Source organism: Diabrotica undecimpunctata, chromosome 1 (genome assembly GCF_040954645.1).
Source record: "Diabrotica undecimpunctata isolate CICGRU chromosome 1, icDiaUnde3, whole genome shotgun sequence".
Classification (NCBI taxonomy): domain Eukaryota; kingdom Metazoa; phylum Arthropoda; class Insecta; order Coleoptera; family Chrysomelidae; genus Diabrotica; species Diabrotica undecimpunctata.
Window position 1 is genome coordinate 98999969 of NC_092803.1, and position 25704 is coordinate 99025672.

General features: G+C 31.8%; 1 protein-coding gene across 3 annotated transcripts in view; it reads right to left on the reverse strand.

Annotated features, from left to right (window-relative positions):
- Window positions 1-25704, reverse strand: part of LOC140451697 (adenylate cyclase type 6) — a 3083308-nt gene that overhangs the window by 274810 nt on the left and 2782794 nt on the right. For all 3 annotated transcript variants that reach the window (XM_072545540.1, XM_072545547.1, XM_072545553.1), the window contains one exon: window positions 6031-6197. In XM_072545540.1, the coding sequence (XP_072401641.1) occupies window positions 6031-6197 (167 nt within the window). The remainder of the gene's footprint in view (window positions 1-6030; window positions 6198-25704) is intronic.

Consider the following 25704-nt stretch of genomic DNA (forward strand, 5'->3'; position numbering starts at 1 on the left):
GGAAAGAATGCAAATATTACACGCGAATCAGTATAATATATTTTGTAGAAAGGCTGTATGGACGAGTACTAGTCTAGTCAGTAGTATAAATATTAAAAAATCAGAAGGTCAAAATGGTTTCAGAGTATGGACGATGTATTCACTATTAAACAGCTTATGGAAAAACGCATAACTAAATTTAAATAAGTTGTGGCTATACATAAAAAACAATATTGAAAGAAATGTATCTTAATGTCGCTTTTTTTTTAAATATACCTGGAAAATGAACTCAAACTATGGCGACGGATATGTGGATAAATGGGACTAACGGTGGGGAGTGATATAATATACTATTTTCTGTTCGCGGACGATCAAGTAATAATAGCCATTGAAACTGACGACTCAAGCTATATGCTAAGGAAACTGGGGAATATAAAAAGTGGAGGTTAAAAATAAATGTAGATGACGATATGTTATGGTAATTGCCGCTGAAAACAAGCAATATATCATTACAGAAAAATGTAATATTAATCACTGCTTATCCTTTAAATCATCATTATCAACCTGTATGCGTCTACTGCTGAATATCGGTCTTCCTAAGATCTTTACATTGCTCTCTGTCGTGTGCGGCTTGCATCCAGCTCTTACTGATATGCTTCAGGTCGTCAGTCCATCTAGTTTATGAGCATCTTCTACTCTGCACCGCTTCTTGTATTGGTCTTCATTCAACAATATGTTTTATGCATCGATTGTTTGATAATCTGGCGACGTGTCCTGCCAAATTTCATTTTGGTGACGTGATTTTTTCGATGGCGTCTGTTGTTTTTGTTCTAAGACGTATTTCTTTGTTTGAGCTTCGGTCTCTCAGAGAGACACCCAACATCTCGCGCTTAATAGCCCTCTAGTCACGCGATTCTTATTTACTACCTTTTTTGTGAGTGTAAAGGTTTCCGCTTCATAAGTGAGTACAGGTAACACACATTGATCAAAGATTTTCCTTTTGAGGCATATGGGTAGATACAATTTAAATACATAATTTAATTTACCAAACGCTGCCCAGGCTAGTCCTATGCGACGTGGAAGCTCACATCTTCTTCATCTTTACGTGCCATCTCCGCGACGAAGGTTGGCAATCATCATGGCTATTCTGACCTTCAAGGCAGCTGCTCTGAACAATTGCCTTGAGCTGCAACCAAACCACTCTCTCAGGTTCTTCAACCAGGAAACGCGTCTTTTTGCTACGCTTCTCCTACCCTCTACTTTTCCTTGAATTATGAGTCTCAACATGTTGTATCTTTCGCCTCTCATCACATGTCCAAGATACTGCAATTTCCTTTCTTTTATTGTATTTTCCATTTCCCTCTCTCTGCCTATTCTCCTTAACACTTCTGTATTCGTGACTCTATCTACCCATGGAATCCTTAACAATCTTCTAAATGTCCACATTTCAAACGCGTTAAATCGATTTATTGTATTCCGGTTTAATGTCCATGATTCAGCTCCTTAGTAGAGTACACTGTGTACATAGCATTTAATTAGCCTTATTCTGAGGGCCAATGTCAGATCTTTTCTGCATAAAATCTTTTTCATTTTCACGAAGTTAGCACGTGCTTTTTTAATTCTGACTCTTATCTCTGCAGTATAATCGTTATTTTATGTGATTATCGTTCCCAAGTAAGTATATCTTTTTACTCTCTCAATCTGCTGGCCGCCTACCGTTAATATTTAGTTTGTATTGTTGTTCTTGTTAATTTTCATGAATTTGGTTTTTTTGATGTTACGAGAGAGTCCGTATTTCCCACTATATCTTAATATTTTGTTCATTATTCTTTCTAAGTCTTCCAAGTTGTCAGCTATTATGACTGTATCGTCGGCATACCTAATGTTGTTAATTAAACTTCCGTTCACTTTTATGCCGACTGTATCGTTTACCAAAGCTTTTTGTATGATTTCTTCAGAATAAGCATTAAACAATAACGGCGACAGTATGCAACCTTGCCTGACCCCTCTCCTTATCTCCACTTCTTCTGACACTTTTTTTCCAATTTTTACATTTGATCGTTGGCTGTAGTATAAATTTGATATCAATGTTACATCCCTCATATCCAGATTCTTGTTTTTGAGTACTTCTATAAGTCGGTCATGTTTTACCTTATCGAATGCCTTGTTCTAGTCTATAAAGCATACATAAAGATCTCGATTAACATCCAAACATCTTTGGATCAGCACGGTAAAAGAAAATAGTGCCTCTCTTTTGCCCACTCCATTCCGAAATTCAAATTGGGAATCACTAATATCCATCTCCAGCTTAGCGTGTATTCTATTATGGATGATTTTTGGCAGGGTTTTTAAGGTATATGACATTAGACTGATCGTTCGATAATCACTACATTATTTGGCATTTACTTTCTTTGGTAGATAAATAAATGTTGATGTCAGCAACCAGCATTGACCAGTTTTAACAATTCACTTAGTATTTCATCTGGACCAGAAGCTCACATGTCTGGGTATTACTGCCCAACCGAATTTCATGTACTATGTACATATACGATGTAGTTTGCACAATATCAACCATTAACAGTAATATTTCGATTTAGCACTAGATTATTCATTATTTGCGTCTTGTTTATATTAATCTTTAGTCCGACCTCCGAGGAAGCGTGATATAATTTTTCTATCATTACTATTGCATCATCCATACGATCGGCTATAAAAATGATGTCATCTGCAAATCTCAAATGACTGAGCTTCTCTCCATTTGTGTTGATACCATGCTCGTTCAGATATGCCTTCTTACAAGTATGTTCTAAAAGCGTCGTGAATAGCTTTGGAGAGACGGTGTCTCCTTACAGTACTTCTTGCTGTATACAGAATTTATTTGTTTCTTGTTCAGATAGTCTTACGCTAGTTGTGGAATTTTGGTAGATATATTTGATTATGTTAGTGTAGCGATGGTCTATTTAGCATTTCTTTAATGCTTTTAACATTTTCTGATGGCTTATGGTATCGAATGCTTTCTCGTAGTCGACAAATATCAGTGCTAATAGTTTGTTGTATTCTTGAGACTTCTCTATGAGGTTTTTTATCGCTAGTAAGGGGTCGTTATGGGTAGCGTGTAGGAACTCCTTCGGATAGTCCTATCAGGGAAAATGCAAATTTCAGCAAAACTAAACTAATGCCAAACAAAGATAACATACCGATGATAAACATCCAAGGGACAGAGATATAACACGTAGATAAATATACATATATGGGTCAAAATTTCAAGGTAAGCAAAGGAAATCAGACTACCAAAATAAGCAGACGTGTAAAAATGGGATGGGCAGCATTCGAAAGATTCTCATACGTACTCTCATAAAAAATCAGTAATTGGCGGCCATATGAAGCCAAACAACCACGAAGTAAACCGTAAATGCGCTGAAGCGACGATATTAAAAGAACTGCAGGACTAATGTGGAAACGTCCTACAAACAACAGAGATGAATGGCGAGAATTAGGAGATGCCTTTATTCGACGATCCAAATAGAGAGAAGCGTTAAAAAAAAGGGGTCGTTAGTGCTGTATCCAATCTAAATCTAGCTTGTTATCTAGGCTGGTAGAAGTCTAATTTATCGTTCAGTCTTTTTTTGATAAATTTGTGATAAGTTTTATATATGTGTGAAACAAACTAATAGAACGAAAGTTTTTTTAGATCTGTTATGTCTCCTTGCTTGCGTAATAAAATAATGAATGCATTGTTCCATTGAGAAGAAGTTTTTCTTTGGTAGATACATTCGGTGAAAAGCTTGACAAAAGCCTGGATAATTTTATTTCCACCTAGTTTGATCGCTTCGCTCCGTCATCGCCAGGGGATTTGTTATTTTTCATTTTTAAAAGTACCGTTTTAATTTCGTATGGAGTTATTTCTGGCATTAATTCTGATCCCTGGTTTATGATTTTGGGCAGGGGCTGATCTGGCATTTCGTGGGTGGTCTCATACATTTCGCGATAAAAGGATTCGACAACCTCAATGATTTTGGTTCTACCAGTAGTAACGTTTTTATCTTTATTTCTTATTTTCTATATATTTTTGTTGTCTATGTTGTTCGTATTTTGCCTTAAAACTTTTAAACTTTTGTTTTCTTAAATTATTTTAGTTATTTCTCTTTTATTCCTTAAGGAAACACAGTTCCTGTAGCTGGCTGTAAATTCTCTTGTCCTGTTTTGTATTGTATTGTTATTGTAAAGTCTCTTGTATTGTTTTCTCTTAAGTCTTTTTGGATTAACCGGTAGATATCTTCATTCAATTTCTTCATTTTTGTGTAGTTGGAGCCGTTTTTTTTCCATCAGCTGTCTTCTTTTACCTATTAGCTCTTTGGTATTTCGGCTTAGTTTTTCTTTATGGATCAGAACGATCGGTCAGATTTTCTCCGTTTTCCTTTTTTAGAGCCTTCGTTATGTCATTATTTGCTTGATCTACATCTTCTATTTCGTCTTGCAAGTCTTGTATATGTCTGGTTAGTGTATCTTCATACAGGTCGTTGTTTTCTGGGGAAATAATTATTGAGTAATATACTGGTGTGGCATAAAACCCTGTTTGTAGGTCTTCATAAAATTCTGCAATTTCTTCATCCAAGTGGGTAGTCGTTGGAGCATATGTCTGAAGTACCTTAAGGTTCAATCTTGCATTTAGTTTGAAAATGAGATACAATCCTGGGGTTTGTGCTGATAATTTCGAATATATTTTGTGTGTGCTTTCTATATATAATGAATCCTACTCCACCATATGAAGTGTCTTCTTCATCTCTAAAATGAAATACGTGTCCTGATTTAAGAGTAATTTGGGCTTCTCCTCTTTGTCTTATTTTGCTGAGGCCTATGATGTCCCAGTTTATTCTTTTCAACTCTTCCTCCAGTTCCACCACTTCTGGTCTGATATAAGAGTTCTAACATTGTCTGAAGTAATATGCATTTGTCACTCCTTTTAGTAGCCTAATTTTTTTTTCGGGGATTCTTAGAATCCTCTGCTTCAAATTTGTTCCAACCGCTACCTTGGTTAGGAGTGTTGGAGACGCCGGAGACCGAGGTTCATTAAATACTTATTGGATAAATTGTCAAATAATATGGATGCGCGATGGATATAGAAAACTGGCAATGACATAAAACGCCATGACCTAACCTAGAGAACCAAGTTTATACGGAGTACTGATACTTACTTAATAATAGACATTATTGTGGTTTATATTTAACTTAAGCTAACATTTTTTAATCGGCTTAGTGGAATCGTACAAATACGAGTATACCCGAAATTTCATACAGCTCGACCTAACAGAACGGTTATCAGCTGATATTTAATAAAATTTTATAGATTTCATAACTTGTCGATTCCTTAATTACATATTTAAATAAATTAATGAATATTAATAAATAAATAATTATTTAAATATTAATAAATATATACCTGTTAATTTCATTTATATAGTTGTTTTGTTGGATATTATCAACCATAAATGATCGATTATGATTTGTTCATCTGAATCGTTAGTGCTCTATGCAAGAACTAGTTGTGTCCTCAGAGGTTAATGCAACGTTGAAATCCACATTAGTGATAGAGGTGTTATTTAAATCCTCGTTCACTTCATTGATGTTAACTTACACTAACTTTGGCAACACCCTGGTACGCTAAGAGATTTCAACTTACCGCTCTATTAGGTCGAGCTGTATGAAATCACTCTTTTTTTTTCGGATACATTCGTAATTGTACAATTCTACTAATAAGTAATTATCATATTTTTAAACGAATACCTGTTTAATACTTAGATCTCTTCGTGTACAACCTTTGATGTGTTTGCATTGTGCTTTGTCGGTAATTTTACTTTGTCACTTATTGTTTAGAACACACCGATTAAATATTGTTTCTAAAGTTAAATATAAACCACAATAATGTCTATTATTAGGCCACTAAATGTATTATTTATTATTTTATGTAGTAGGTTTCATAGGTTATTTGATAATGTTTATAAATATGTGTAAAAATGAACTAAACAAAATATCATACTACAATTGACTTACCTAATCCTGGAGATGCAAATAATGGAATTTATGTTTTTAGTATATATAAAATAAGCCGCTAGAAATCCTGCCATTCCTCCCAACAAGATGATTGTCTTTAAAAGTGAAATTAACATTTGATATACTGCACACGCTATCATGGAAACCATAACTAGGATCATTAAATACTGAAAATTGTAAATAGATAAGTTAATGTAAAAAATAAATATTAACAGCAATAAACCTATAATTTTTTCTTTACGTCAACTCCGGCAATTATTTTAAGCTGTATTATACACACTGCAAAAAATAAATAACATTCTATCGGCTTATCGACTTAAAAATAAAATAAATCCATTTATTTTTTTCTCAGTTATCTGAAGTTCTCCAAAGGTCTTTGCTCTTCTCTGTTTTGTATTATTTGATGCCAGTTTCTCCTCACTTTTGATTTGATGTCGTCTAGGAATAATTTTTGTGGTCTTTCTCCACTACGACTGTCTTCTCATGGTCATTATTGTTCAATGTTTCTTGTTCATTTTTCTTTGATCTGTCCTGCCACGTGTCCTACCCAACTATACTTCATTTGCGTAATTCTTCCAACTACATCTTCTACCTTCTTCGCACGTAGCACTGCTACGTGCTAAGTGCCTTAATCTTTATATTGTTGCTATAGTTATTCGGATTCTTTTATTGCTCTCTGCAGCTCCTAATTTCGTTTCGAACATAATATTATTATCACAGAATACATCATTTAACATGTGGGTGGTATATTCTGTGTTATTATATTTTTATTTTCTCCAAAAACTGGGTAGCTTACATTTTAACGACATGATAGTCCAGGGAGGATCTGTGGAAAAAGGACTGTATTTGGATGTGAGAAGAGCATTCGGTTTTTTGCAGAAAAAGTTGAGTGATAACTTTAGTAATAATAATTAACTTATCTTCTCTCTCAAATAGGTCGGGAACATTAATAAAAAATTAAAATATTAAAAAATAACTAAAAACATCGATTTTTTTTTCTAGTTTGCTTTGCTTTTAACTTTAAAATAAATCATTTTGAAGCAAAGTTATAATTAAATAAAATAGCGATAATTAAGAATATAAGATAAGGCTAGGTTAAAGTGTTTTAATTTATTACTTTTACTGCAAAATAACAATAAATACAAAAAAAGAGGGGTAGACAAGCCTTTTTATACAATATTTTTAAAGCACTTAGATTTAACTTATGATCTTCATAATTCATCCAAAAAATGTTTATAATATAATTTTTTTTTAAATCGATTTACTAGATTTTAAATAATAATTTTGGAATCTGAACTTTAAAAAAAAATTGGATTTTCTAACTTCCTGTACAACAAAAAGCAGACCACTAAGAAGTTTGCCAATTTTTTTACTCATAAAAAGCACTTTAAATATCTAACGTACTTTATGGAATTGAAATCGGACTATTTGGGCGCCCTCAGGAATATTTTAAAATTATAAAGAGTTTTTGAAGAGTTTAGCTGTCTTTTACAGTTTTGTATTTTGCCGTAGTTAAAATCAATTTCTGTAAAACTGTAAAATGAATAAACTTTGAGCGATTTTTGTCATTTTTTACGATTCTAATGAGATCAATAAATTTTATCAATTTTTCATTAATCGACCACTATAAAATTTCCATTGTTAACACCCAAACTTCAATATCGATAGCATAAGAGGACGGAAAGCATGGTTTTGATTTTTGGCAACAAATCTGTTGTATATGCATGTAAAACGCTGAATTTAAACTTTCACATTACAACCGAACCAAGTACGTTATTTTAAAGTACACAACTTCAGCTACAAATTTCATCAAATACCGTCTTTGTGAAAGTATTTTCAGTGACCTGCAATCGTTTGCAATTCTAAAGTTTAAATTCAGCGTTTTTTAAAGATAATACTTTAAGAATGAAAATTCCGTAGTAATTGGTTAATGGAAAAGTGTTAAATTTTAATAATCTCAGGAAAATCGTAAAAAATGGCAAAACTCGTGCAACGTTTATTAAACACTTTTATAGAAACTGACTTATGGTGACAACATGCAAAGAATGCATAAGAAATTTAGAGCTTTTCTACGATGTATTCTTGGTAAATCGATTTTTTCCGAGTGTCCTCCCTACGAGGGGTAGTTTTAGGAGAAGCCGGGAGGTAGGAGTAGTAATCTTTTTTGTTATTTTTCACGTGCAATACCGATGGTTTTTTTTATAATATATGTTATAAATACCTTAAATAAAAGTTTAATCGGAAAAGAAATCTGAAAGAAAAAAGTAATGGTTTAAAGATTATCATCCTATTGTTTATACCTTTGTCGCAAATGCCTGTCAACTTTGACTGGCTGTATCTCAGGAACCACTGCTCGTAATTTACCTTTTTGGGCTTTGAAAGATGCCTTTGCCGAGTCTTTTTGAACGTTTTATTCTTAATTTAATTTAACCTAATAGTTAACGAGATATTTTATTTGTTTATAAGCCAAAAAAAATTGTTTATAATTTTAAAACCTTTCTGAGGCCGCCCAATAATACGATTTCATTTCCATAAAGTACGTTAGATAGGTAAAGTGTTTTTTTATGAGTAAAGAAATTAGCAAACTTCTATATGAGCTAGTTTTTTTTTGTGCAAAATTTAAAAAATTTCAATTAAAAAAATTTAGGCTGTAAAATTATTATGCGAAATCTAATAAATCGATTTTAATGAAATTTGGTGGGCTGTTTTATTCTAAGTCTAATCTAAGTGTTTAAAAATATTGAATATTAAGGCTTGTTTCCTCCTATTTTTGGTGCATTTATTGCTATTTTGCGGCAAGACTAATAAACTAAGACATTTTTAATCAGCCGTATTTTATAGAAAATGTAATTTTCGCTTTATTTTGTTACTAATTTGCTTTAAACTAAATTATTTTAAAGTTAGAGGAAGCAAGGAAAGTAGAAAAAAATCGATGTTGTTAGTAATTTTTTAATATTATATTTGTTTACTTTTCCGACATATCTGAAAAGGGGATAAGTCGATTATTATTACTGAAGTTATCACATACCTTTTCTAAAAAAATCCTAAGTCCAACTCTCACATCAGCCTTAATATAGATCCGTGCTGGTTGATTACATGATTTTGAAAGTTCCATATAATTTTAGTATTCGTAGCGAAATCTATTAGAAGAGAAGAAACTTATAAGTCATATAAAAACCTTTAAAATGGAGTTTTCTAAACGTTTCTATCCTTATTTGTTGCTTGAGAAGTTGCAAAATAAGTCAAAAATTTCGGTTTTTTATAAATGTTAATAACTGTTTAAAAAATAAACTTATAACATTTATATTTCACGAAATGCTGTGCCTTGTAGTGCTTAAAATATGGTCAATATTTCAAAGTGATCGGTCAAACAGTTTAAAAGTTATTTTATTTGTTTATCGCAAATTAATTTTTTTTGCAACAATATAAGTCAGAAAATTAAATAGTTTTAGTAATTGTTAGGGTAGTTTCTAGAAGAAGACTTCTTCTATTATTAACATTAAAAAAATTAAGAAAATTAATTTTAGATATTGCAAACAAATTTTGCAAAAACATGTCTCTTTTTTGCTTATAAACAGTTAGCCACAGTTGCCTGAAAGAATATAATTTTTTTATATTTAAAAAGCCTGAATTTTTTCACAAATTCAAAAGAAAAAAAATTGTCATAAAATAATTTGGGACAAAGTTAGCCTCTTTTTTTATTTAATTCATAGCAGCTTCGTTTATAAAAATTAAGAAATCCAATGAGCGTTAAGTAAAAGCACATACTTTATAGTTTTAACTTACCAAATTCTAAAAAAATAGATTTTCAATGAAATCGTCCACAAAGCCTCAAAATGTGGTTCTTAAAATCGATTGGCTTCGAAACTCAAGGGAGCGAAGGGATGAGGAAGGAGCAGTTAGCTGTATATTTGGTTCTTATTTATGGATTTCGACGTTCCTTTTTTTAAATTTGTGTGTACTGTTTGCGTACATAACGAATATGCATTATTTCAATAAATAGATTGTTAAAGAAACTGTCCAATTTGCTTAAAATTTTTTTTTCAATCTTTATTGTAATATTTGAGATAATTTTTATTTAAAAACAAATATTTATAATTAATCTATACTTCTTTAATAAAATTGTCAATAATTTATTTATAATAGATTTTATGAAAACAACAAATTGTCCTATTCAATTGTTTCTAAAAATAGTATTGCTTTGGAAATATTAATTAAAATAATTTTTCTAATGGCTATTCTTAAGTTAGAGTTAATTTCATGTAATCGAATGAACTATCCTACAATAAAGTCGTCCCAAGATTGCAACTCGGTAATATTGGCAATATTATTTTAAAGTCATCCATTTTAATATATATATATATATATATATATATATATATATATATATAGATATATATGTATATATGAAAATTACTTAGTTCTCGGATTTATTACTCGACGTTTCGGCACCCATTTTGGAGCCATTATCAAGAGTGATACGGTTTGGTTCGAGTTCGGGGTTTCGTGTTCTATATTGCAAGAACTGTCTCTCGGCACTGAGGTCTCAATCTGCCTACTTCTCAGTGTCGAGTGAGAACCGGTCTTATCCTGTGTCGCTGCTTTTATACTCGCTGTATGCGCGGGAACGGTATGGGCTGACGTGGTCTGAACTGACGTGGCCTGGGCGGTGTGGGCGGGAGGTCGCTGAAGCAGGGGTCGCCATGTTGCCGGCAATCGTTTCACGTCATCGCGCGTATTCAAGCTGTTATGCCGTTTTTCGATTTCGATAGCTTCACTAATGATTCTCGATTTTAAGGAGCGGATGGGGGCGATGGTTTTTGCTTTTTCGAAATCTATTTTGTGGCCTGTTTGAATATGATGTTGGGCTAGGGCTGAAGTAGTATCGGAATGTTTGACAGATATAGAATGTTCGTAAATACGGTTATGGATTCGTCGTTTTGTCTGTCCGATGTATGTACGTGGGCAACTGAAACAGGGTATCTCGTAGACACCATGGTCTTCATTAGGGATTTGGTCTTTTACGGATCTGACGAGATTGGATAACTTGGAGTGAGTAGTGAAAATGGTTTTGATATTTAGAGGAAGAAGAGTTCTACTAATTTTATCAGTGACACCTTTAATAAAAGGTAGAAAGATTTTGGGTTGGTCCGGCGGCAAGGTTTCTTTTTTGGATGGAATGGGGTTTAGATGTTTTTGAATGCTCTTATTAATTTGGGTTTTGTGGTAGCCGTTTTGTAAGAGTGTTTGCCTTATTGAATTAATTTCGGATGACCTATGATTGTTGTCGCTAAGTCTTATGGAACGAGAAATGAGAGTGTTGACAACTGAATTGAGTTGGGCGGGGTGATGATGTGACTGGGCATTAAGATATCGGTTTGTATGAGTGGGTTTCCGGTACACGGAATAGGAAAAGCTGTGAGGTAAGTTTTTCTGAATAAAAACATCAAGGAATGGCAAAGACGCTTTAGACTCAACTTCCATCGTGAATTGAATACTAGGATGTATCCCATTCAGGTGGGAGAGGAAGAGATCTAACGTGTCTTTACCATGAGGCCAAATGACAAAAGTGTCATCAACATACCGTAACCAGCAGGTGAGTTTGAGATTTGATGAGGACAGGGCTGCTGTTTCGAAATGTTCCATGAAAATATCAGCTATTACGGGAGAGAGGGGAGATCCTATTGGGGCACCTTTGATTTGACGATAGAAATGATTTTGGAATGAAAAGTATGTATTAGACATGCAGTGTTTTATAAGAGATAGTGTGTCTTGGGGGATTTGATGTTTAGAGTCCAGGATAGAAATGGTTTCATCGATGGGAATGTTGGTGAATAAGGAAACAATGTCAAAACTAACTAGAATATCTGAGGGTGAAATAGAAATATTTTTCAGAAGATCAATAAAATGAAAAGAGTTTTTGATAATAAATTCTCAACGCGGTTCTTCCCGAGAACTAAGTAATTTTCATTCATCTGACAGCGGAAATTTATCCGAACATATGTATATATATATACATATATATATATATATATATATATATATATATATATATATATATATATATATATATATATATATATATATATATATATATATATTTATTGTTTTGTATAAAACTTAAGAGGTCGCTGGTTAAATGTTATTTAACGATATGATCATATTTAATTTATTGTTGTTTGTACGCCCGCCGACGCTCGATAGGACGAGAAACTATCAGACTAGGTCAGTTTGGTTCGCTGTCTTGGGATGAAGTCGTCAGGTCAGAAAACGACCCTATGGCCGTAGAATAACAGAACAACACATAGAAGCGACCAAGAGCGTGTACCATTTTTGTATACGCATGCCCGATTCTGGTTGTTTAACTGTCAAAAACACGTGCTTATTCTTTAATTCTGGTTGTTTTCGATAGTCTGTAGGCGTCTATGGTAAATACTTGACACAACAAGTGCATTTGACCATTTATATAATTTATTTATAGTTAAAAGGTTATAGTTATAGTTTATAGTTATAGTTAAATATATAAGTTTATAGTTATAGTTTATAGTTAAAAGTTTAATTTATATTTAAAATGTCTGGATATATTTGTGCGATTCGCGGATGTTCATCTGTGACAGGAAAAGGAATAAGTTTATTTAGATTTCATAAGAATAATAACAGGTAATTACTATTGCTTTGTAATTATTATTAGTTATTACATAATAGTATTGGTTTGACTTCCGAACAGTAAGCCGACGCCGATGTGTCTGTCCGAGCTATAAAAAATAAACTTTGGTCTGCCAAGGGATAGTTCAAAATGAAAACATTAAATTTGGTGTCAGTGCTATTTTTTTTATTGAAAGACGCAAGTCTGCGAAGGCTCAGGTCAAAAAATCAACAAATGTATTCATTTTTTTCGAATCCTGAAAAAACTAATAAGTATTTTTAAAAAATTTAAACGCAGAATGAAAGACCACATTATTACTGAGGGCCAAAAGTCCCCGAAAACTTCTATAATGTTTATTTTAATAGTTACAGGGGTGAAAAAAAGAGAAAATTTAGTGTGATTTTTAATTTCAAATATCTCATTTAAAAAAAACTTTTTGTTTATTCTAAGGGACTTTCGGCCCTCGGTAATAATGTAATCTTTCATTCTGTGTTTAAATTTTACAAAAATATTTGTTAGTTTTCTCAGGATTCCAAAAAAATGTTAAAAAGCATTGGCCCGAAATTTTGCGTCTACGCTCTTAAACGAAACAAAGAAATTACTAAAATGCTCAAACTAAAAATTGTTGGAAACATAATTAGACCGATAATTGGGAAAATCTTAAAATTCCAACAGAACAAGACTTCAAAATTGCAAAAACATCGTTGCAAATAAACAAACTTACATTAAATTATAAAAAAACTAAATAGGTACTCATCTACTTTTTGCTATATACAAAAGTTGTCTGCCAATTTTTAATTCGTTAAATATAAATAAAAAAGATCAAATATATGGATCGAAGTACATAAAATATTTAAGAGTTTTAAATTCTTTTTAAATGCAATCATTTTTTTCGAATCCTGAGAAAACTAAAAAATATTTTTGAAAAATTTAAATACAGAATGAAAGATTACATTATTACCGAGGGCCGAAAGTCCCTTAGAATAAACAAAAAGTTTTTTGAATGAGATATTTGAAATTAAAAATCACACTAAATTTTCTCTTTTTTTTACCCCTGTAACTTATTAAAATAAACATTATAGAAGTTTTCAGGGACTTTCGGTCCTCAGTAATAATGTAGTCTTTCACTCTGCGTTTAAATTTTTCAAAAATACTTATTAGTTTTTTCAGGATTCGGAAAAAATGAATGCATTTAAAAAACATTGGCCCGAAATTTTGCGCCTACGCTCTTAAGAATTTATATTGTGTGATATGCCCACTGACTATTAATTTTCTGGTTGTTAGCTGTCATTGGCGGCTTGGCCACGTAACTTCAAAGAACTGTCGCTTCTCTGCTATGGTCACGCTTCGAAGCGGTTGTTAGCAAGAGGGTATACCAATAAATCACTCTATTGTGTTGCGATTTTGAGTGGCGATAATTTAAGTTAATTGTGACCGTAATACGAAACCGTACACTTGTATGTATTAGCGACAAAAAAGTAACAAAAGTAGTCAAATTCTCCGTACTTAAAACATAATAACTGAGATAGCCAGTTTAACAATTTTACGAAATAACAGGAAGCAATATATTTTAACAGAGTCGTTAGAATACAAGATTGAATTAGATCACATTATAGTACACTAAAAGAAAAATATTAATAGTAAAAATATGAAAGAAATAGTACATACTTTCCCAAACATTCTCCCGCGCCAAAAACGAATGTTTTTAAGAACAGCTGAAAGGATAAGTATAAAGAATAGACACGAAAAGATCGATATACTAATAAAGAACTAATTAAGAATAAAATATGAATTGACAAATAAGCGTCATATTTTGACCACAGAACATTGTTGGATTGCCATCTTAAACTGTGCTTAGATTAATAACGTGTACAATGTCATCAATTAGAAAAGAATAGCGTCGAATCAGTAGAATTTTTTCAACCGACTAAACTAGAAAGACTATGTCATACACAATACCGTTGGCACCTTTTCCTATAAGAATTCTGTGGGGTGCGAAAAGACAAGAAGAAGAATAGCGTCGAAATCTCGGCATGGTGTCCCATTTCAAGTCTTCAATGACAGCCGGGAAGTAATGATATTTCGACGAGCTCCACTGTAGGAAAATGCCACTTTGGTGAAAATTGTAATAATTGTGCCAGTGATAAAACACGACTAACACAATCAGAGAGGTGTTGATTAGAAGGCATATAATGCCGAGTAGAGTGTGGTATCAGTTCTTGTATGTGTTTAATACGATTGACAATTTATGGGTAGAAAAATTAGCTCAAGGGAGCGCAATCGTCGATATCGGAATCGAAATATCGGAAGATCGAAAGGAAAACCCTTTGACAAAGGTGACTAGATCAGCCAGCAATATGGCTGCCAAGAGTTCCAATCTTGTCGAGACAGAGCGAGCATGAAAATTGGACTAGACTCGTTGACAAAAGTGACTAGATCAGTCAGCAGTATAGCTGCCAAGAGCTCCGATCTTGCGATAAATGTTCCTGTATAGAAATATCACCAGAAATGTAACACATACAAGAACAGAGGTCAGATGTATCTGTTCAGAGGTTTCATCATCCCAGGATACATTGAAGTACGACAACGGTTTTTAGAAGACGTTTGACTAGCAAAAAGACATGAAAAATGAATAAAAACAAGAGGATAGCAACAACGACTGATTTACAAACGAATAGACCGCTTTGTGCACGGTTTGTCAAAGGGACAAGAAAAATGAGAAAAGAAATCAGTCGTAGGATTCCATTTTAGGCCCAGTACCGTAAAAATGAAAGGTTTCTCTTTGTCAACGAGCAACATGTCAAAATGCGTAAGCCAAAGCCTGAAAATAATTAAAGATGGTTGCTGACGTTGTCGATTTGTCTAGCGAAAAAACCATCGAGCTTTAAAAGCTAAGCGAGTGCCCACTGCAAAAGGTAAGTAGTATCAAAGAGAATCACTTGTAGCGTGATTCTGACGTAAGTCCGTCGAGATGGCTGCTGGCCCACTGAGTAGCGGAAAACCATCAAGCATTAAAAACTAAGCGTTACTCTTGTAGAGTTTATAAGCGAAATAAAATGAAGAAGTACCGTTAGTAACGATACGTAGTAAAAACTCTTGGAGAGGTTTAAAAAGTCCCATCTCCAGAGAGTCCCTTTTATAGTTCCAAAATTCCTCATTTACTTTAATTTGTCGATACGTTTGCTTTATATCGCAAATAAAACAACAACGAAGATATCGAAAATTAAGTAAAGAACGAGATGCCCTTTTAGGACTAGTATCAAGAGCGTCGATTAGCGAAACACCTCGAGCGTCATATAGATTGGCGTCGAAGCTAGTACGAATTTTGGATAAAAGAAGCGAAATAAAAATTTGTTTTTTGAAAACTGTGTGAGAGTTATAAGAAATAATCGATTTAAAATCGGATTCAGAAACCGGCGTCATATGTTGAGAAGTAGCAAAATCTTCCATGAATGCAACATATGTCTCTTTGAGATTCGGAAGTTTCCTGAAGCGATTCTCTAGCATACAAAATGAACACATGCATAAGAATAAAGAATAAGTAGCGAATATAAACAAGAGAAAAAGATAAATAAAGAGGATTGGGTTGTAGAAACGGTGGAATAACAGAAAATCGGCTTGTTAATTTTCGAAGAATCAACAACTGAGAAATATCCTTCACGAGCTTCGTCGTGTTGGGACAAAACTAACAGGTGCCTACTCTTTTCGACTTCCCAAAACCTTTGTAAAAAAGATCTATGTTTGTATACATAGAAGTAACGAAAGATGTGAAATAAAATATAGAATTAGTCGTAGAGACTCGCCCTTATAGAACATAATTTAAAATTATTTCTAAGGCCACAGGATGATTTGGTTCGCCAAGAATTTTGTCCAAAATTTACGAAACGAAAAACCAATTCAACCCCTATGAGTATGTCTATAAGATCTGATTACTAAAATGCGTGTTTTGGTAGATCACTGAAATAAAATTGGCTGTGGAGCCTGTATCTAGCAGGATACGAATTATAAGAAAGATGCGAAAACATATTTGATCTGTATCAACTATGTGGAAAGAAATAGACGAGGATATTAAAAGTGTTTGTGAAGCAAATTAGAGATGTTGGTATTTGAAGAAGTGATTTTCTAAAGGAACAAGATAAATTTGACGGTTGGTTAACAAACGAAGCAAAACGCGAGACCGTGAAACGCAAACCGTACAATTCGTCGTTCCAATGGAGTGGAATCAGGCCACGTACACAAGAATTATGTGGATTAACCAACGAGAAAAGTTCTTGAAGCCGTTTAGTCACAAAAAATAAAAACATTTATATGACTGATAAGAACCGGAACACAAGACACATTTAACACCTTGATTAGTTACCTTAGGGTACTTTGTGGCACTAACTAAACCACAAGTAACGGAGATTTTATCGAAATATAGAAATAAGACAGCGATAATCGAAAGCGAGTAGAAGAAGACAATAAATTCAATCGAAACAAGGTTGTGAGATTTATAAAAATCTACCCTGGCTACGAATAACAATAAAGGCGTGTGGTTTTGATACTTGAATACGTTTCATAGGACTCCTTGAATCTAGAGAATGCCGAGTATGGCGCAAAAAGTTGCATTTGTTCATTTTGTTGAGCATTGTAAGATACAAGCACGAAAGAGAGGACAATGCAAACATAAATTAACAAATCAACACGAAGAGAATATCTAGATTTAAAGAATTGAACGGTTTTAAACAAAATCAATTGCAAACAAGTAAGAATATCGATAAAAAGGTAAGTAACGAAAGGTATAGTAACAAAGAAAATCAAAAGATATGTGTTTAAGTTAAAAAACAAGACGTACAGAATGAGTTGGAAAGTATTGTACAAGTAGAACAAAAATAATTCACAAAAATCAGCACAAAAACAATGTAAAAAATGTAAATAAATCACAATAAAACACAATAAATCGTAAATGTAATATATATGTATAATTAATGTATGATATTATTCAAAATATATATAAAAGTATTTTACCTACTGAAATTATGAATTATGAAAATAGAAATAAATTTAAAAATTGCTATATAAATGTGATCCAATTTAATTATCTAAATTAAGTTTAAAAATAATGTGCGAAGGACCGAATCAAGCTTAAATTGAAAAGAAACAAAAAAACAATTAATTAAAATGAATTAATTGAAACATAATGAAATTAATTGAATCAAAGTTATAATTATTTATCATCCGGTGGAAGTGGCCAGATAAATAATTATGAAGAAAAAATGCAATATTTTGTTTGTAAATAAAATTAGCGGAAAATAGCAAATACAACTGTCAGTAAATTACGAAATTAACTAGCCATACTTATTATTGTTGTTTGTACAAAGAATATAGACTTACCCTTTGGAATATTGGAGTCGTATTCTTAGCCAGGGAAATCTTGTTGGTACGTCGGGACGCCCGCCGATGCTCGATAGGACGAGAAACTATCACAGTAGGTCCGTTTGGTTCGCTGTCTTGGGATGAAGTCGTCAGGTCAGAAAACCACCCTATGGCCACGCTTCGAAGCGGTTGTTAGCAAGAGGGTATACCAATAAATCACTCTACTGTGTTGCGATTTTAAGTGGCGATAATTTAAGTTAATTGTGACCGTAATACGAAACCGTACACTTGTGTGTATTAGCGACACAAAAGTAACAAAAGAAGTCAAATTCTCCGTACTTAAAACATAATAACTGAGATAGCCAGTTTAAAAATTTTACGAAATAACAGGAAGCAATATATTTTAACAGAGTCGTTAGAATACAGGATTGAATTAGATCACATTATAGTACACTAAAAGAAAAATAATAATAGTAAAAATATGAAAGAAATAGTACATACTTTCCCAAAAATATATAATATATGTATATATATATATATATATATATACATATATAATATATGTATATATATATATATATATATATATATATATTAATTTATTAGAAAAATTTTCTACCAAGTAACCAAAAATAAAATTTTATTAATTTATTAATGTTCTGTATTTTGAGAAAGAATTCTGAAGTAGAAATCGAAACGTCAAAAGTAAACTTATAAATTTAAATTGTGGCTTATTCCCCAAAAAATAGGAAATGGCATTAAGGTGCCACAAGAAAATAGCTTCAGAACAATATTAGTTATTAACATTGTATTGAAAAAATTATTAGATATACTTGTAAATTAATGGTAATGTAATCCTAATAATAAATTAAATTGAAAAAAGAGTTAAAAACATATAAAAATAAAACTATTCCTTTGTACACTTTCTCCTTCTGATTTTTTTCCTTCCCTTTCTGAATTCATTGTGAATTCGAATTGATGTCTTCAGTATAATTTTGAAATATTGTAAACATTTCATTTAATTAGTGAAACAAAATGGTTCAACAAAATGGAATGGTCCATTTACTCGACATTCCCTTACAACATGTAAAAACTTCATTTTGTGAATAACATTTATGATCTTTGAATGTATATTTGAATAATTGCAATTATTGTAATAAAAAAAATTAGATGTATTAGATTAGATTTACTTACACTATTGTAAAAAATAGATTGATAAATTTACATAGATAGGATAAAAAAATATATAAGTAAAATTTGTATGAAAAAAAATTATTCTAACTTTATTTATATCAAATTATTAATAAATTATTTACAATTTTATTAAAGAAGTATACATTAATCATAAATATTTCTGTTTTACATTCACACTTACCTTAAATATTACTGAAAAACAATTGAAAATTTTTTTTTAACAAATTAGGTGGTTTATTTGACAATGTATTTATTGAAATAATGTATATTCGTAATGTACGCAAAAAGTACATACAAGTTCACAAAGAAACATTTTGAAGCTTTGTGGACGATTCCATTAAAGGGCAATATTTTTAAAATTTGGTATATTAAAAGTATAAAGTATGTGCTTTAAAGCTTTAAAATAACGCTAATAGGATTTGTTAATTGTGATAAACAAAGCTGCTATGAATTAAACAAAAAGAGGCTAACATTGTCCAAACAAATTTGGGACAAATTTTTTTCTTTTAAATTTGTGAAAAATTCAGGCTTTTGAATTATAAAAAATTAATATTCTTACAGGCAATGGTTAAAAAGTTATTCTTATTGTTTATAAGCAAATAATCGACATGTTTTTGCAAAATCACTACAAGACACATCATTCCATGAAATATAAATGTTATAAGTTTATTTTTAAAAAAGTTATTAACATTTATAAAAAACCGAAATTTTTGACCTATTTTGCAACTTTCTAAGCAACAAATTAGAAATACTTAGAAAACGCCATTTTGAAGGTTTTTATATGACTTAAAAATTTCTTCTCTTGTAAAATTTGTTTAAAATGCTTCACTTTTTGCTGATCGACGAAAAAAGAAAAATATTTCGGTTTTTTGACCTTAATTTATTAATAACTAATTAAGTCCAAAAAATTGACTGCAGGAAACATATAGGTTTTTGTTACAGAGGTCCATACTACTCAAAACAACTGTCGTTTGCCTGGCCGGACGAATGTCAAAAACAGGGTACTTTTTTTGGTTATTTCCCTGGCCTATTACATTATTGACAGATAAACGAAACTTCAAAATAATTATTTATTAGTAGCAGGTTTAAAAATAAAAAAAAAATTAATTATCCAGTTCTTTGCAATTATTTTTAATTAAAATAAACAATTTTTATATAATTCCCAAAACAAATATTTACATATTCTTCTGTTTCTTCTACATCTGAATGCCAATAAATGGCATAGCTGGATAAAAATGTCAGAATTGACCCAGCGGAAAGTTGATTTTAAATTTTGTTGTAATGTTGGACATCACAAAGAATTAAGATTTTAGGAATCAAATTTTAGGAAAATAATTTTGACAACCTCAAAATTCTATAAAATGTCAAAAATTGTTGTTTGGCCATAACTCGTTAATTTTTTACCAAAATAGATTTAATTTTTTTATATGTTGTGCTTTACAATTTGAACGAAAATGTGAGTTGGCGGGAAATTCAAATTGATTTGAGCGTTTGAAAATTATAGATTATAGAAAAGTAAAAAAAAAAGTATGGATAGCTGGAAAAAAATATATATGATGTATGATTACTAAAACTGGGTTTCAGAATGTTTCTATAATTTTTAAAGTGGTACAAGGCAGTTTAAAATCGAAAAAGCCGGATTTTTGCTGTTTTTTGCCGTTTATTGAGTTTACATTTACTTACATTTTCAGTTAGAGATGCGCCACTCTTTTAAAAATTATTAAAGTAAATAGCTGACATCAATATCTTTAGTTTTTATCTCAGATGAACTATTTTAAACCCTTAAAATCAGATTTATGTTGATTTTAAAGACGAAAATCTGATTAGAATTGTCGCGTCGCTTCTCCGACGTTGTTAAAACAATACTCTTTTAAAAATTATTTAAGCTATTAGTTCTTCTATATAGTTTCCACGTATGATGAATTTCAGAAATCAATTTGGAAAAAAATATTTTCGATTGTTTTCTTTTAATTTTCAAAAACTCAAAAATTAAGTTAAATTTTTTTAGGGTCTCTGACAGTTGTTGTTATTCAAACTGATATAAATTGAACACTACAGTTGAGTTTATCTTAACTATCAAAATAATAAATATGTTCAATAACAGTATAGTTATTTACTAGAAGCATTCAGAGAACATAAATCAGGAAGACTCCAATATCCAGTCGGGGGAATCAGGGAGAGGGTTGGTGAACTAGATCTGATAGGGAGTGAAGATGATGATATCGTGGATTTGGAACATGGAATGGCTATTGATAATTACAGTTGGAACACAATGAAAATACTTATGTACAACATAGCAGATTTAAAATAGAAACTTATTCAAATAGAATTTGTAAAACATGTAAGTAACTTTGAGATATTTATATTATGTAAAACGCATGTAAAAACTGTGTTTACTGATAAGGTTTTTATTAATAGATATAAGTTATATACACAGGCAGCTGTGAGATTTTCCTATTTTGGTAGAGGTAGTGGAGGGTAATTGTGTGGTGTTAATCATAAGATACAACATAAGTTGAGAAACGTGGATAGTCAAATGATTATAGATATAAAAATAAGTGATAAAAAAGTAAGCATTATTCCAGTGTATCTGAGGTCAGGAGAGTACTGGGAGGAGTGTTTTAAAAACGTTGAAAGGGTTTTAGTAGAAAATTTAGATCAGAATGTTAAAAATAGTTTAGCTGTGGATGATTTTAATGCAAGGTTGGAGGAAGAAGGGATTCTAGGTGATAAGCTTGAGGAAGATGGGATATACAGAAGGACAAGTCTAGGTAAAAGGAGAGTTTCTAAAGATAAGTTGATTAATCATCATGAAAAAAAGGTAAATGGGTTATGTGACGACTTTAATTTGGTTATTTTGAATGCCAGAACAAAAGGCGATATAGAGGGTAAGTATACATTCTTAGGGCCGATAGACAGTTCTGTCATAGATTTTTCATGTGTATCAAGACCTTTGTTAAATTTAGTAGATATTTTTTTATAGGTTGTGGATATAATTCTGACCATATGCCTCTAATAGTTGAGTTGACCTTCGACGACGGCGGTTTGAGATCAACTAGTAAAGTTTTACTACTGCTTCCTAAAATTACTTGGACCCAAACTGATTTGGAAAAATAAAAAGAAAGAATGTCTTGAGAAATTAATAGGGTGAATGAGTGGACTAATCAACCGGAGATAACTTTAAAGTTACTTCAGCAATGTATAAAAAAGTCAGCACACAAGGGAGAATGTAACCTTTTTATACCAAAGGAGGAGTGTAAACAAAGCCAGCAGTAATTCGATGGTGAGTGCGCAAGAAAGAGGAAGCAAGTAATGTCATATCTGGGAGTATCTAGAAAATTTAGCCCGATTTATGCGACGAACATTACAGGGACGTTAAACAGATATACAAGCAAATTTGTGACTTAAAAAAAAAATTTTAAGAATGTTGCATTGAGTTTAAGAAATACAAATAATTCAAAAGAATTTTGGAAGGCTGTTAGACTGTATAAGTTTGGAAGTTCGGCTATTGGGGAAGGTGTTAACTTAACCAGTTTACTGCAACATTTTGCAAAGACATTTGAATACGGAGATAACAGCAGATCCTGTATTGTATGCAGAACCGTTTATCCTAAATGAACATTTAGGCCGGTCGTTTAGTATGGAAGAACTTCAAATGGATTCTTTAAAATCAAATAAAGCACCAGGAGTTGATAGAATTGCTGCTAAGTTCTACAAGTTTCTTCCAGAAAAAGGAAAAGTGCTTGTACCTGGGCTTGCTAATAATTTTTTCGTCAAACCAGACTTTTCTCAGGGTTTTTATGATGCAATAATTTTTCCTCTTTATAAGAAAGGAAACATGGAAAGTGCAGAAAGTTATCAAGGTATTAGCTTTTTAAATGCAGTAAACAAACTCATTGCGGCATTGACTTTAACCAGACAACCTCGTGAGTACAAAATAATAACATTTTAAATGAATTACAGGCAGGATATAGAACCGGCTATTCAACCAAAGCAACATTTTTAATCCTATAAAAATCCTGAGTATAGTAAAAATCCAACATGCACGGGAAGTAAAAAATGTTTATACATTTTTTGTGGACTATAGTGCTGTTTTTAATACAGTTGATCGGCGGGCCCTTTTTTACAAGTTGAGTCACTTGGGATTATCCACTAAAGTGTTGAATTTGTTAAAAATATGTTCGCGAATAAAAAATCGGCAGTCTGGTCAAGGGAAGGTCTATCTGAATGATTTGACTGTAATGTAGAAGTAAGACAAGGATGTCGTTTAAGCCCATTATTGTTTGCACTTTTCTTGATTGACCTATATGAAGCATTGGGAGATGGTTTGGAGATAAATGGTTTGATTATAAGACTTTTGTTATATGCAAATGATTTGGTTTTGATGGCAATCAATCCGAAGGTGTTACAGCGGGTGATTAATGAACTGCAAAAATAAATTTAGATAAATCCAAAATTCTTGTATTCAGAAAAGGAGTTGATGTGATCAGGGAATCTTAAAAAATGAATGATCGAGTATTAGAGGTAGTGAATAACTATAATTATTTGAGAATGATAGTATCACCCAAGTTGTCGTTTAAAACTCATCTAAAAAAGCGCCATAGTTTGACAAAAATGGTGATTCACACGGCTTGGAGTAGTTTAGTGTCTAAGGCTGATATACCCTTCTTGGCTAAAGTAACAGTGTATGAGTCGGTGGTAAGATCAATTTTGACGTATGGGTCTCAGGTATGGGTTCTTCTTGAGTGCGATGAGGTGAAAATAATCAGAAGATTTTATATAAAAAAAATGTTCTCTGGTCCAAGGTATTGTCTATGTTAGATTTGGAGACAGGTATTGCTAGAGTCAGCCTATATACGACAAATTTACATAAAAAATATGTTAAAAAAATACTAGGATATTCGAGTGACAGGTTGCCAAGTTTTTGACAGAAATGATGAGAGCAAGGTGTGGCTGGTGAAAAGATTGGATGAGCATTGGAGAAAAATTGGGTATTGAGGTAAGGTGTGAATGGGAATGGAGAGAAAGCTGGCCTAGTATGATTGAGAATATGATAGAAAAAAAGAAGATATACAGCGTTAGGTTGAGAATAGGGCCCTAGAATCAAATATTTGTGGACACTATAAAGAACTGCGGGAAGAAGGAGTAAACATTACCAGCATTATCTACGGGAAATGGAAAATTTTGGGGACATTCGATGGCTGTTCAAATTAAGATGTGAAGTTCTATATCTGAATGATCGACCAGAAATGATGACAGAATGTTTTGCTCAATGTGTAACACGAAGGAAAGGGAAGATGTGATACATTTTTTGGGAAAGTGTTCGGTGTTAAGATGGATTAGGTTAAAGTGGTTGGGTAGAAATGAACTTAGTAGAATGGAAGTAGTTACTATAATAAGACAGGGACAGGCTGAGTTAGTGAGTTAGCAGGTTATTGCAGCGACGCATGGCCGTATAGGTAGCAGTTAGTGAGCCTATTTAATTACTAAATATATAAGCATGGTGTTAGTTCAATAGGATGAACATATTAAAATTAGCATTAATAATTTGTTTGCGTATAGCTATTATCTTTTTATCTGTCTTGTTTATCTTAACTACCTTGTTATTATTATTATTATTATTTAATAAACAGATTTCACTCCCACTAAGGGACAAATTCAATCATTTCAAATGCAAGCTGTACTTTACGGTTATACATTGTTATTATTGTTTAGTCTAGTGCGAATTCTTAGTAGGATGTACTCATTTAGTTTATTACTATAACAATAATACAAATATTTATTTAATTTATTGTTAATAATTTTAATGACCTTGTTAGATAGAATGAGCCTTAGTGTAATTTTGTGTATATTAGAGAATACTATTTGTTTGCCAACCTCCCTAATAGCATGTGCTAAGAAGAACAAATGTCGCTAAAAGAGAATATTATGAGAAATAAAAAGATATTAATAATTATTAATTGATTGATGGATTACTATAAGCAATTTAAAATGAGAATTTACATATCTTATCCTTATACTGCTATATAGACCGAACTCTGTCCGATGACGTAAGGCTATATCGCTATATCATTTTTTATTTATGCTCGAATTTTTAGAATTGATATTGATTGTTTTAATTTTATTTGTATTTATTTGTTGTAATTACTTTGTCTTCATTATTTAATAAGTTAAAATTAAAACCTGCATTGTAACCATAGTTTCTTTTCCCAATTTGTCTTTTTTACACAAGACAATTCAATTTTTTTAAATCTTGTTAAAGTGGAAAGAAACACATTTAAGTGCATATTCCTAAAGGTAATTTTAAAATGTTCATTCCGGGCATGTTTATTAATTTACAAATGTTTTTAAGCAATGTCAAAGTGAGAAATACCAATGTTAAAAGAGAGAGAAAGTTAAAACCTTTTATATTAGTATCTTGAGCTCAGCCCCAAGCAATTATTCCATATGTAAAAACACTATAGGAAATCCCGTACATT